Source organism: Oncorhynchus masou, chromosome 24 (genome assembly GCF_036934945.1).
Source record: "Oncorhynchus masou masou isolate Uvic2021 chromosome 24, UVic_Omas_1.1, whole genome shotgun sequence".
Lineage (NCBI taxonomy): Eukaryota > Metazoa > Chordata > Actinopteri > Salmoniformes > Salmonidae > Oncorhynchus > Oncorhynchus masou.
The window spans coordinates 39631496-39645134 of NC_088235.1; the positions used below are offsets into that span (position 1 = coordinate 39631496).

Genomic DNA, 13639 nt, shown 5'->3' on the forward strand with positions numbered 1-13639 from the left:
TGGAGGCGGTTTATGGTAGAGACATTTCCATTAAATTCTCTGGCAACAGCTCTCGTGAACCTTTCTGCAGTCAGATTGTCAAATCACGCTCCTTCAAACCTTGAGACATCTGTGGCATTGAGTTGTGTGACAAAACGGATCATTTTAGAATGGCCTTGTACTGTCCCAGTATAAGGTGCACCTGTATAATAATCATACTGTTGAATCATCCTCTTGGTATGCCACACTTGTCAGGTGGATGGATTATCTTGAATCATCTTCTTGGTATGCCACACTTGTCAGATGGATGGATTATCTTGAATCATCTTCTTGGTATGCCACACTTGTCAGGTGGATGGATTATCTTGAATCATCTTCTTGGTATGCCACACTTGTCAGATGGATGGATTATCTTGAATCATCTTCTTGGTATGCCACACTTGTCAGGTGGATGGATTATCTTGAATCATCTTCTTGGTATGCCACACTTGTCAGGTGGATGGATTATCTTGAATCATCTTCTTGGTATGCCACACTTGTCAGGTGGATGGATTATCTTGAATCATCTTCTTGGTATGCCACACTTGTCAGATGGATGGATTATCTTGAATCATCTTCTTGGTATGCCACACTTGTCAGGTGGATGGATTATCTTGAATCATCTTCTTGGTATGCCACACTTGTCAGGTGGATGGATTATCTTGAATCATCTTCTTGGTATGCCACACTTGTCAGGTGGATGGATTATCTTGAATCATCTTCTTGGTATGCCACACTTGTCAGGTGGATGGATTATCTTGAATCATCTTCTTGGTATGCCACACTTGTCAGATGGATGGATTATCTTGAATCATCTTCTTGGTATGCCACACTTGTCAGGTGGATGGATTATCTTGAATCATCTTCTTGGTATGCCACACTTGTCAGGTGGATGGATTATCTTGAATCATCTTCTTGGTATGCCACACTTGTCAGATGGATGGATTATCTTGAATCATCTTCTTGGTATGCCACACTTGTCAGGTGGATGGATTATCTTGAATCATCTTCTTGGTATGCCACACTTGTCAGGTGGATGGATTATCTTGAATCATCTTCTTGGTATGCCACACTTGTCAGATGGATGGATTATCTTGAATCATCTTCTTGGTATGCCACACTTGTCAGGTGGATGGATTATCTTGAATCATCTTCTTGGTATGCCACACTTGTCAGATGGATGGATTATCTTGAATCATCTTCTTGGTATGCCACACTTGTCAGGTGGATGGATTATCTTGAATCATCTTCTTGGTATGCCACACTTGTCAGGTGGATGGATTATCTTGAATCATCTTCTTGGTATGCCACACTTGTCAGGTGGATGGATTATCTTGAATCATCTTCTTGGTATGCCACACTTGTCAGATGGATGGATTATCTTGAATCATCTTCTTGGTATGCCACACTTGTCAGGTGGATGGATTATCTTGAATCATCTTCTTGGTATGCCACACTTGTCAGATGGATGGATTATCTTGAATCATCTTCTTGGTATGCCACACTTGTCAGGTGGATGGATTATCTTGAATCATCTTCTTGGTATGCCACACTTGTCAGGTGGATGGATTATCTTGAATCATCTTCTTGGTATGCCACACTTGTCAGATGGATGGATTATCTTGAATCATCTTCTTGGTATGCCACACTTGTCAGGTGGATGGATTATCTTGAATCATCTTCTTGGTATGCCACACTTGTCAGATGGATGGATTATCTTGAATCATCTTCTTGGTATGCCACACTTGTCAGATGGATGGATTATCTTGAATCATCTTCTTGGTATGCCACACTTGTCAGGTGGATGGATTATCTTGAATCATCTTCTTGGTATGCCACACTTGTCAGATGGATGGATTATCTTGAATCATCTTCTTGGTATGCCACACTTGTCAGATGGATGGATTATCTTGAATCATCCTCTTGGTATGCCACACTTGTCAGGTGGATGGATTATCTTGAATCATCCTCTTGGTATGCCACACTTGTCAGATGGATGGATTATCTTGAATCATCCTCTTGGTATGCCACACTTGTCAGGTGGATGGATTATCTTGAATCATCCTCTTGGTATGCCACACTTGTCAGGTGGATGGATTATCTTGAATCATCTTCTTGGTATGCCACACTTGTCAGATGGATGGATTATCTTGAATCATCTTCTTGGTATGCCACACTTGTCAGGTGGATGGATTGTCTTGGCAAAGGAGAAATGCTCACAAACAGGGATGTTAACAAATGTCTGCACAAACTTTGAGAGAAATAAGCTTTTTGTGTGTATGGAACATTTCTGAGATATTTTATATCAGATCATGAAACATGGGACCAACACTTTGCATTCATATTTTGTACAGTGTACATTAGCATCCTAGAGCTATGCAAAAAAATGCTGCTCTGCCAAATACATATTTTTGGAGTGGAAAAAATCCACCATTTAACATATAACAAATCCAACAATTAACCTAACAAATCCACTACTTTTGGCAAGTCCCAATGGTGTGTCTAAGATAGAGGGGTGGAAATGTGTATAAGAGGACTAGACAAAGATGATCTGGTCTGTGAGAGAGAAGAGAGAGGAGAGAGGAGAGAAGAGAGAGCGAGGGGACAGGTGGGACATCGCTTGGCCACCTTATCAATCCACTGACACTCCATACAGCTGACAGCCTATTTAACTATACCAAGGCCTGGGACCATCAGACTGTAGGCTTCTACATAAACACTGGGCCTGTGTGTGTGTGTGTGTGTGTGTGTGTGTGTGTGTGTGTGTGTGTGTGTGTGTGTGTGTGTGTGTGTGTGTGTGTGTGTGTGTGTGTGTGTGTGTGTGTGTGTGTGTGTGTGTGTGTGTGTGTGTGTGTGTGTGTGTGTGTGTGTGTGTTGCTTAAATCACATTTCCAAAAGATAACTCCATACAATAGTTCAGGACCTTGTAGTGTTGCCATACAGTGACAACAGTGTCAGTGAAGCGACTCACCCATCGAGCAGCAGAATGGCGTTTTTGCGTGGTCGTCCAGCGTTCGGGCCCAAGAGGTGTGCTCGGCTATAGTAGCGTACAGACTGCAGTAACGTTCTCAGCAGGGTGTAGTCCTGGGCTAGCTGGGTACTGTTCACTGTCTGACCCATCATACTACGGTAGCCATTAGGCTCTGGGGAGAGATGGAGAGAGGGATGAAATTAAAGGTCAGGAAAGTGATATAAACAGTATGATCCACCATTTCACAGCAACCATTCCACTCTGGTGAAAGATGGAGTGCAAATGGCAATCTTTAAAACAAATAGACATTTACTTCGATCTTCATTCAGGTTAATTTCTTCAATACATTCTACCAGCTTATTTACCCAGTTAAATCGTGTTTCTGGAGAGCTTGACTTGGTCAGATAGTTTTCCACCTTGGGGGAGGATCTTTGCTCCATAAGTGAACAGTAGAAACACTTCAACACCATAACGTCACAGACCCCCTCTAGCTCAGTCTGCTGCTAAACACAACTTGGGCAGTACTGACATTTTTATGTTGTCAATGAATGGAACCCTATGTACACAGTAATACAGAAAGACACAGAGTGTGTCAATTCAAACGCTGTCCAACACAAGCACTGTTAAAGAAGACACCCAGAGTGTTGTGGAGAGAGAGTGTGAGAGTGTGTGTGTGTGTGTGTGTGTGTGTGTGTGTGTGTGTGTGTGTGTGTGTGTGTGTGTGTGTGTGTGTGTGTGTGTGTGTGTGTGTGAGAGAGAGAGAGAGAGAGAGAGAGAGAGAGAGAGAGGCAATGTCCAACATATGTTTCTCTCAGTGCCCAGTAAGTGAGCGTTAACTCAATTGTCATTATTGTAATGCTGCTGGAGGAAGGACTTGCCTGGATAATGGACCAAGATAACAGGGACGTCCCCCACCTCCCTCTTTCTATCCCTCTCTTTCTCTCTCTCTTTCTCCATCTGTGTTGATGGTCTCTGCCAGAAGGAGGCTTAATTTCCCCCCAAAATAAAAACACAGACCCCTATAGTTCCCCCCTGCTGGCCATACTGCTTGTGTCTGTCATATTGGCAGGTGTTCTCGGGTCAACGATGCACCACTGAGCAAGTAATCAGCTGTTACCAAACCACTCCATACTTGAGCATCCCGAAATACCCCCCCCCCCTCTCTCTCTCTCTCTCTCTCTCTCCTCTCTCTCTCTCTCTCTCTCTCTACACTCTTTCCCTCTACACACTCTCTCTCTACTCTTTCTTCACTCTCTGAATGGCTTCTGTTCAATCATGACTTCTTTTTCAAAATAAGCCCTGGTGCACCAATTGTAAATGTCATGTTAGACCTACAGCATGTTCTCTGCCAACTTAAGTCAAAAATGTATTTCTAGGATAATACTTTGGGTTTTGGTACTGTGCCTGTGAAAATAAAAATGTCAGTGTAGAATGGATAAATACATATATTTTTTATGGGCAATACTGCTACACTCATACAGGTGTTAGAAATGGTTTCATAAAGGTGTTAGAAATAGTTTCATAAAGGTGTTAGAAATAGTTTTATAAAGGTGTTAGAAATGGTTTAATAAAGGTGTTCGGGATGCGTTGTGTATACACTTCAAGTACAGTGTTACCTAATGTTTTATAATTCTACTGTTTTAAATAGCATAAATGATATAATATATAGTATATAATGTTGTATAGATACTGACCGTTGCCCAGTTCCCAGGAGATGTTGTATTTCTTCCCGGCGCTGTATTTGAGGAGGCTGAGTGCTGAGGAGGAGTTCCAGGAGGAGTCAGGGTTTCTCTGCTGGGCGTTGAGCCCAAGGACCAGATGCAGACCAGCACACTCGGCAAAGTTGTACAGTTTGTCTAAAGACCTGGCTGGGAGCAAACCAGACGCAGTTGTAACTTTGTTTCTTTTCAAAATATTTGAGGTAACTGTCAATCATATTGTGGCCGGGCTAACTTTATTACAAATAATTATTTATAAACATTGAAAACAGATATGGGACATTTCTTTTCCAGTATGCTAGGTACAACTAGCTAGAAAAACTGTGCCCTGTCTAACATCTGGACCTAACACCTCCTACAATAGGATCAGTGGTGGTGGGAACTCCACATTAGATGGCTAGATTAATTTTGATTTATCGAAACACACCTGTTCCTAGTTCTAACCTTTAACCTCTTTAATCTGAGCCTGACTCATCATCTAAACTACAGTACTACAGTCCACCTTACCTAACCCCGTCAATCTGAGCCTTACTCTTCATCTAAACTACAGTACTACAGTCCACCTTACCTAACCCCGTCAATCTGAGCCTTACTCTTCATCTAAACTACAGTACTACAGTCCACCTTACCTAACCCCGTCAATCTGAGCCTTACTCTTCATCTAAACTACAGTACTACAGTCCACCTTACCTAACCCCGTCAATCTGAGCCTTACTCTTCATCTAAACTACAGTACTACAGTCCACCTTACCTAACCCCGTCAATCTGAGCCTTACTCTTCATCTAAACTACAGTACTACAGTCCACCTTACCTAACCCCGTCAATCTGAGCCTTACTCTTCATCTAAACTACAGTACTACAGTCCACCTTACCTAACCCCGTCAATCTGAGCCTTACTCTTCATCTAAACTACAGTACTACAGTCCACCTTACCTAACCCCGTCAATCTGAGCCTTACTCTTCATCTAAACTACAGTACTACAGTCCACCTTACCTAACCCCGTCAATCTGAGCCTTACTCTTCATCTAAACTACAGTACTACAGTCCACCTTACCTAACCCCGTCAATCTGAGCCTTACTCTTCATCTAAACTACAGTACTACAGTCCACCTTACCTAACCCCGTCAATCTGAGCCTTACTCTTCATCTAAACTACAGTACTACAGTCCACCTTACCTAACCCCGTCAATCTGAGCCTGACTCATCATCTAAACTACAGTACTACAGTCCACCTTACCTAACCCCGTCAATCTGAGCCTTACTCTTCATCTAAACTACAGTACTACAGTCCACCTTACCTAACCCCGTCAATCTGAGCCTTACTCTTCATCTAAACTACAGTACAGGGTGTGTGTGTGTGTGTGTGTGTGTGTGTGTGTGTGTGTGTGTGTGTGTGTGTGTGTGTGTGTGTGTGTGTGTGTGTGTGTGTGTGTGTGTGGGGTGACGTGTCCTGATGGATATCCCAGCCTGCTGATGAAGACCAGGTGAAGGGCATAGCTGAACGGCAGCCTGCTGAGCAGATATGACAATAAAATAAATCATGACTGAAAAGTCCAGAAAGAAACTTTCTCTAAAGATATTTATGAACTCGATATGGTTCAAGGGGCTGTGTTTTATATGTGTAAAATGACATAGGTCTGTCCACACATGGTGAAGTAATGCCCTTGACATGTGAAATGTCAGTGTGTGTGTGCATGTGAAGTCCCTAAAGGGGGTCTCATCGTTTCTCCCTCCTCGGTCCAGATCCAGAAAGACTGATTTATATTCTCATTAGAGTCCCCTGCCGAGATGGAGTCTTTGAAGCACACACACACACGCAACACACACACACACACAATGCACCCTACATAGGGAGCTGTTATGTCACACTTTATACCATTTATACAGTATGACATTAGTTTATAGATGATTTGTGAAGCATTTCTATTGTGATTAAGAAGACTTTATGTGTACTATGTAAAGCCTTAATAAGTTGTATTTTGTTTAAAGTGGGACCAAGTTTAACAATCAATAATCAATCCAGACTTATTGAGATAAATGGTACATTAGAGATTCAGGGTCTCTGGAAACCAGCAGCTATTGTTTCTGGAAACCTCTGATGTTACTCCCTAAAGGATTTCAGTAGTTCCTGCGAGTGTTTCATCATTTTGCAGACACACACATACACACGCACATGCACAAACACACAAAAACACACATACTACAGCTCCGAGCGCTGCTCATATTCCCCAGACTATCCCTGCTAAAAGCATTATTCCAAATATCAATCCAGGACTTGGCGAGAACTGATGTAAGGAATTCTCTCTCTGTCAATATAATTTGTCAACATATGACAGCTCAATGCTTTGTTAAGGCTAGCACATTTATTAGCTTCTAAAGATTCAAATTCAGAACCGAAGCCCTGAATTAAACGATACAATATGGGGGATGAATAATGCAGCCATTTTGTCAATGCAGCAACTTCAGATAACAATGACCTCTAGCTGTCACACAGATGTATACGTTGTGCTTTTTACATATCATTTAGTTAGCCATGTGAATCTATTCTATTATATTACACTGTGTTTCTATTCAATTATATTCCATTGTGTTTCCATTCAAATATATTATATTATATTCCATTGTGTTTCTATTCAATTATATTATGTTATATTCCACTGTGTTTCTATTCAATTATATTATGTTATATTCCACTGTGTTTCCATTCAACTATATTATATTATATTCCATTGTGCTTCTATTCAATTATATTATATTATATTCCATTGTATTTCTATTCAATTATATTATGTTATATTCCACTGTGTTTCTATTCAACTATATTATATTATATTCCATTGGGTTTCTATTCAATTATATTTTGTACAGTAAGTAGTATGCTAAATGACTGAAGTAAATGCAACCCAAAAAGCCGAAGGCACAGACCCAGTTTGTGCTGTGCTGGTGACAATGTCTGGGATTTATTTAGAATTCAAGGCACACTGAAACAGCATGGCTACCACAGCATTCTGCAGCAATACGCCGTCCCATCTGGTTTGCGCTTAGTGGGACTATAATTTGTTTTTCAACAGGACAATGACCCAACACACCTCCAGGCTGTGTAAGGGATATTTGACCAAGAAGGAGAGTAATGGAGTGCTGCATCAGATGACCTGGCCTCCACAATCACTCAACCTCAACCCAACTGAGATGGTTTGGGATTAGTTGGACCGCAGAGTCAAGGAAAAGCAATCAACAAGTGCTCAGCATATGTGGGAACTCCTTCAAGACTGTTGGAAAAGCAAACTGAGAGAATGCCAAGAGTGTGAAAGGCTGTCATCAAGGCAAAGGGTGGCTACTTTGAAGAATCTCAAATATAAAATATATTTTGATTTGTTTAACACTGTTTTGGTTACTACATGATTCCATATGTGTTATAGTTTTGATGTCTTCACTATTATTCTACAATGTAGACATTGTAAAAATAAAGAAAAGTCCTTGAATGAGTGGGTGTGTCCAAACTTTTGATTGGTACTGTATACAAAGGTATGTGGACACCTCTTCAAATGAGTGAATTTGTCTATTTCAGCCACTATTTCAGCCAGGTGTATAAAATTAAGCACACAGCCATGCAATCTCCATAGACAAACATCAACAGTAGAATGGCCTTACTGAAGAGCTCAGTGACTTTCAACGTGGCACCGTTATAGGATTCCACCTGTCTAACAAGTCAGTTAATCAAATTGTTTATTTATCTTAATTTTTAACATTATTTAACTAGGCAAGTCAGTTTAGAACAAATTCGTATTTACCATGACAGCCTAGGAGCAGTGGGTTAACTCGCTTGTTCAGGGGCAGAACGACAGATTTTTACCTTGTCAGCTCGGGAACCTTTCGGTTACTGGCCCAAAACCTTAACGACTAGGATACCTGCCATGCCCTTATGCCCTGCTAGAGCTGCTCCGGTCAACTGTAAGTGCTGTTATTGTGAAGTGGAAACATCTAGGAGCAACAACGGCTCAGCTGCAAATTGGTAGGCCACACTAGCTCACAGAACGGGACCGCGGAGTGCTGAACTGCTTAGCGTGTAAAAATCATTTGTCCTTAGTTGCAACACGCACTATCGAGATCCAAACTACCTCTGGTAGCAACGTCAGCACAATAACTTTTTGTCGGGCGCTTCATGAAATGGGTTTTCATGGCCGACCAGCCGCACACAAGCCTAAGATCAACATGCACAATGCCAAGTGTCAGCTGGGGTGGTGTAAAGCTTGGCATTGTGCATGTTGATGTTAGGCTTGTGTGCGGCTGCTCGGCCATGAAAACCTATTGGACCCTGGAGCAGTGGAAGCGCTTTTTCACCATCTGGCAGTCCACGGATGAATCTGGGTTTGGCGGATGCCAGGAGGACACTACCTGCCCCAATGAGTGTTGCCAATTGTAAAGATTGGTTGAGGAGGAATAATGGTCTAGGGCTGTTTTTCATGGTTCGTGCTAGGCTCCTTAATTCCAGGGAAGGGAAATCTTAACGCCACAGTCAACAATGACATTCTAGATGATTCTGTGCTTCCACCTTTGTAGCAACAGTTTTTGGGAGGCCCTTTCCTGTTTCAGCATGACAGTGCACCCGTGCGTGCACAAAGCGAGGTCCATACAGAAATGGTTGGTCAAGATTAGCGTGGAAGAGCTTGACTGTCCTGCACAGAGCCCTGACCTCAACACCTTTGGAGTTAATTGAAATGCCGACTGCGAACCAGGCCTAATCGCTCTACATCAGTGCCCGACCTCACCAATGCTCTTGTGGCTGAACGATTTTGCAAGTCCCCTGCAGCAATGTTCCTACATCTAGTGGAAAGCCTTCCCAGCAGAGCAAAGGCTGTTAAAGCAGCAAACCGGAGGACCAAATCCATATTAATGCCCATGATTTTGGAATGAGCAGCTGTCAACATACTTTTGGTCATGTAGTGTAGCAGCACCATGGAGTACAGAGGTCTGGAGCATCGTCTGGTGCCATGCCTCAATTCTAAAGTTATACACACACACACACACACACACACACACACACACACACACACACACACACACACACACACACACACACACACACACACACACACACACACACACACACACACACACACACACACTGTCTTGAGTGAGTGCCTCGCAAGTCTGCAATTCCTCTATTCTGGCAGCCATAGCTACTACAAGGAGTATAGAGATTATCCCAAACAAGAGAAATTGAACCTGAAAAATGTGTTGTGTCATTAGAATGGACTAAAGGCGCCACATGCTTTCCAGCCAAAACAGTTGGGAAGAGTTTGTGCATATATTATGACGACATTTCGTGACGTTTTTGTTAGTTTTAGACTTCGGTAGGTTTTTTCAGCTGCTCGGGCACACAACATTTTTTTCTGGAGGCAAGCCGTAGTCGGTCGCTGAAGTATGTGCCCCTTCGTTGGTGATTGATCAATAAAGTCTTTGCTGTCATTCAACGAGAGATTACTCGATTTCGTGCGAATGTTGTCATTGAATTATACTGCACCAAACATCTTATATGTAAAATTGCACGACTCCTCGGCAAAAACGTCAAAATGAATTATCTTAGATTAATTCTGACTACTTCTCGCTTTTCAAGCGAAGGTCATTTTAAGGCAGCATGCAAGCACACTAGCTTAGTTCGCCTAGGCTCCAGTCGAACTGAAGCCTTAACACTCACTGTTCAATAGTAGCTTGGCCAGAGAAGCCCAGTAGAGACAGTTTACGGCATGGTTCAGTGATGAAGCATTGTAATGATTCAGTAGTGGGAGATGTGTCAATGAAACCAGGGACATACAAACAACATAAATGTATGCCGTTCACTTTCTACAGTTAAAGTGATACTTGCAATACTACCTGATTTACAACAGTATGCAAACAATGTGAAACTGCAATCCACACTTTCAGTTTGTTTGTTGAGCCCTTGCCTCTTTTCTACCTATCTAACAAACAATGCAGTGTGTTATTTACACAGTCATGTAATAGTGGAATAGGGTTATTGGACCAGATGAGTTTGAACTGAACTATAGGAGTGGTGACGTTGGCTTGGACAGAAGACCTCTTGTATTTACCACCTGTTCAATAGCTGCTACAGTCACTACACACACACACACACTTCACAACAGCCTAATAGCACCAATTACAACAGCTACAGTGTATTCGGAAAGTATTCAGACTACATGACTGTTTACACATTTTGCTATGTTATAGGCTCATTCTAAAATGTATTAAATAGTTCCCCCCCTCATCAATTTACACACAATACCCCATAATGAAAAGCAAAAAAATGTTTTTAGACATTTTTGCAAATGTATCATTTTTTTAAATGAAATATTACATTTGCATCAGTATTCAGACCCTTTACTCAGCACTTTTTTGAAGCACCTTTGGCAACGATTGCAGCCTCGAGTCTTCTTGGGTATGAAGCTACAAGCTTGGCACACCTGTATTTGGTGAGTTCCTCCCATTCTTCTCTGCAGATCCTCTCAAACTCTGCCAGGTTGGATGGGGAGTGTCGCTGAACAGCTATTTTCAGGTCGCTCCAGAGATGTTCGATCGGGTTCTCGTCCGGGCTTTGGCTGGGCCACTCAAGGACATTCAGAGACTTGTCCCGAAGCTACTCCTGCATTGTCTTGGCTTTGTGCTTGTGTACCTTCACTCCAGTCTGAGGTCCTGAGCGCTCTGGACCAGGTTTTCATCAAGGATCTCTCTATACTTTGCTCCGTTCTTTGCCGCGATCCTGACTAGTTTCCCAGTCCCTACTGCTGAAAAACATCCCCACAGCATGATGCTGCCACCACCATGCTTTACTGTAGGGATGGTGCCAGGTTTCCTCCAGACATGACGCTTGGCATTCAGGCCAAATAGTTCAATCTTGATTTCATCAGACCAGCAAATCTTGTTTCTCATGGTTTGAGAGTCTTTTGGTGCCTTTTGGTATTTACATTTACATTACATTAAAGTCATTTAGCAGACAGGCTTTCATGTGCATTTTACTGAAGAGTGGCTTCCATCTGGCCACTCTACCATAAAGGCCTGATTGGTGGAGTGCTGGAGAAAGGGTTGTCCTTCTGGAAGGTTCTCCCATCTCCACAGATGAACGCTGGAACTCTTTCAGTGTGACCATTGGGTTCTTGGTCACCTCCCTGACCAAGGCCCTTCTCCCCGATTACTTAGTTTGGCCAGGTGGACAGCTCTAGGAAGAGTCTTGGTGGTTCCAAACTTCTTCAAATTAAGAATGATGGAGGCCACTGTGTTCTTGTGGACCTTAAAAGCTGCAGGCATTTTTTGGTACCCTTCCCCAGGTCTGTGCCTCGACACAATCCTGTCTCGGAGCTCTACGGACAATTCCTTTGACCTCATGGCTTGGTTTTTGCTCTGGCATGCACTGTCAACTGTGGGACCTTATATAGGCAGGTATGTGCCTTTCCAAATCATGTCAAATCAATTGAATTTACCACAGGTGGAACATCTCAAGGATGATCAATGGAAACATGATGCACCTGAGTTCAATTTCGAGTCTCATAGCAAAGGGTCTGAACACTTACATAAATAGGGCATTTCTGTTGTTTTTTTAAATACATTTGCAAACATAAAAAAACTCTTTTCACTTGTCATTATGGGCTATTGTTTGTTGAATGATGAGAACATTATTTTATTTAATACATTTTAGAATAAGGCTGTAAAGTAACAAAATGTGGAAAAAGTCAAGGACTGAATACTTTCCTAATGCACAGTATGCAGCGAAAACAGGGCATTCAGCAAGGATTCTCTCACACTTACTCTTTCTCTCTCTCTGTCTCCCTCTCTCTCTGTCTCCCTCTCTCTCTGTCTCCCTCTCTCTGTCTCCCTCTCTCTGTCTCTCTCTCTCTGTCTCCCTCTCTCTCTGTCTCCCTCTCTCTCTGTCTCCCTCTCTCTCTGTCTCCCTCTCTCTGTCTCCCTCTCTCTGTCTCCTTCTCTCTGTCTCCCTCTTCTGTCTCCCTCTCTCTGTCTCCCTCTCTCTGTCTCCCTCTCTCTGTCTCCCTCTCTCTGTCTCCCTCTCTCTGTCTCCCTCTCTCTCTCTCTCTCTCTCTCTCTCTCTCTCTCTCTCTCTCTCTCTCTCTCTCTCTCTCTCTCTCTCTCTCTGTCTCCCTCTCTGTCTCCCTCTCTCTCTATCATACACCCTCTTTCACCATCACAAACATACTGTGCAGTTTCTTTCTTACTCTCTGTCTCCCTCTCTCTTTCGAATCCTGCTGGTCATTCTATCTCCTCCCCCATGAAAAGTCATCAGACTGAGTTTTGTCTGTTCTCTGTGTGCCTCTGTTTCTTATTTCATCCAGAAACACAGTGATTTCCCACCAGGCAAACATGTCAAGCTGGATGTTCTGACCCCCCAAAAAATACACACACGTGCACACACGCGAGCACACATATACACACACAGCCTTGAGCAGAGGGTTCTGGTTCATTTTAAGCCCAGATCAAACCTCAGCCCTTGAGGAACCGCTGCAGACAGGAGAGACGACTGTTTAGAGAAATTAATTGGAAACATTTTTTACATTTCTTTATGATTTCAATATGACTTTCCAAAGCCTGGATTTTGCAGCCAAATTACGTTAGAGGAATAATGTGTGTTGTGTTGTGTGTTGTGTGTGTGTGTGTGTGTGTGTGTGTGTGTGTGTGTGTGTGTGTGTGTGTGTGTGTGTGTGTGTGTGTGTGTGTGTGTGTGTGTGTGTGTGTGTGTGTGTGTGTGTGTGTGTGTTGATGCTAGTTGGTTACAGCTGACTGGGGAAAAGACAAGCATTCTTAAACTTCAATATGGTTGAACATTATCCCGCAAAAAGAGGTTGGAGAGAAGACAGTGACCATTACATGAATTCATAATTTAATTCTTTCACACAAATTCACTCACAATTGCACACACACATACA

General features: G+C 42.6%; 1 protein-coding gene across 1 annotated transcript in view; it reads right to left on the reverse strand.

Moving 5' to 3' along the window:
- hpse2 (heparanase 2) overlaps window positions 1-13639 on the reverse strand; it is a 129182-nt gene that overhangs the window by 55156 nt on the left and 60387 nt on the right. The window contains exons 4-5 of the mRNA XM_064933089.1: window positions 4684-4857; window positions 2990-3161 (exon numbers count right to left, since the gene is read on the reverse strand). Of these exons, the coding sequence (XP_064789161.1) occupies window positions 2990-3161; window positions 4684-4857 (346 nt within the window). The remainder of the gene's footprint in view (window positions 1-2989; window positions 3162-4683; window positions 4858-13639) is intronic.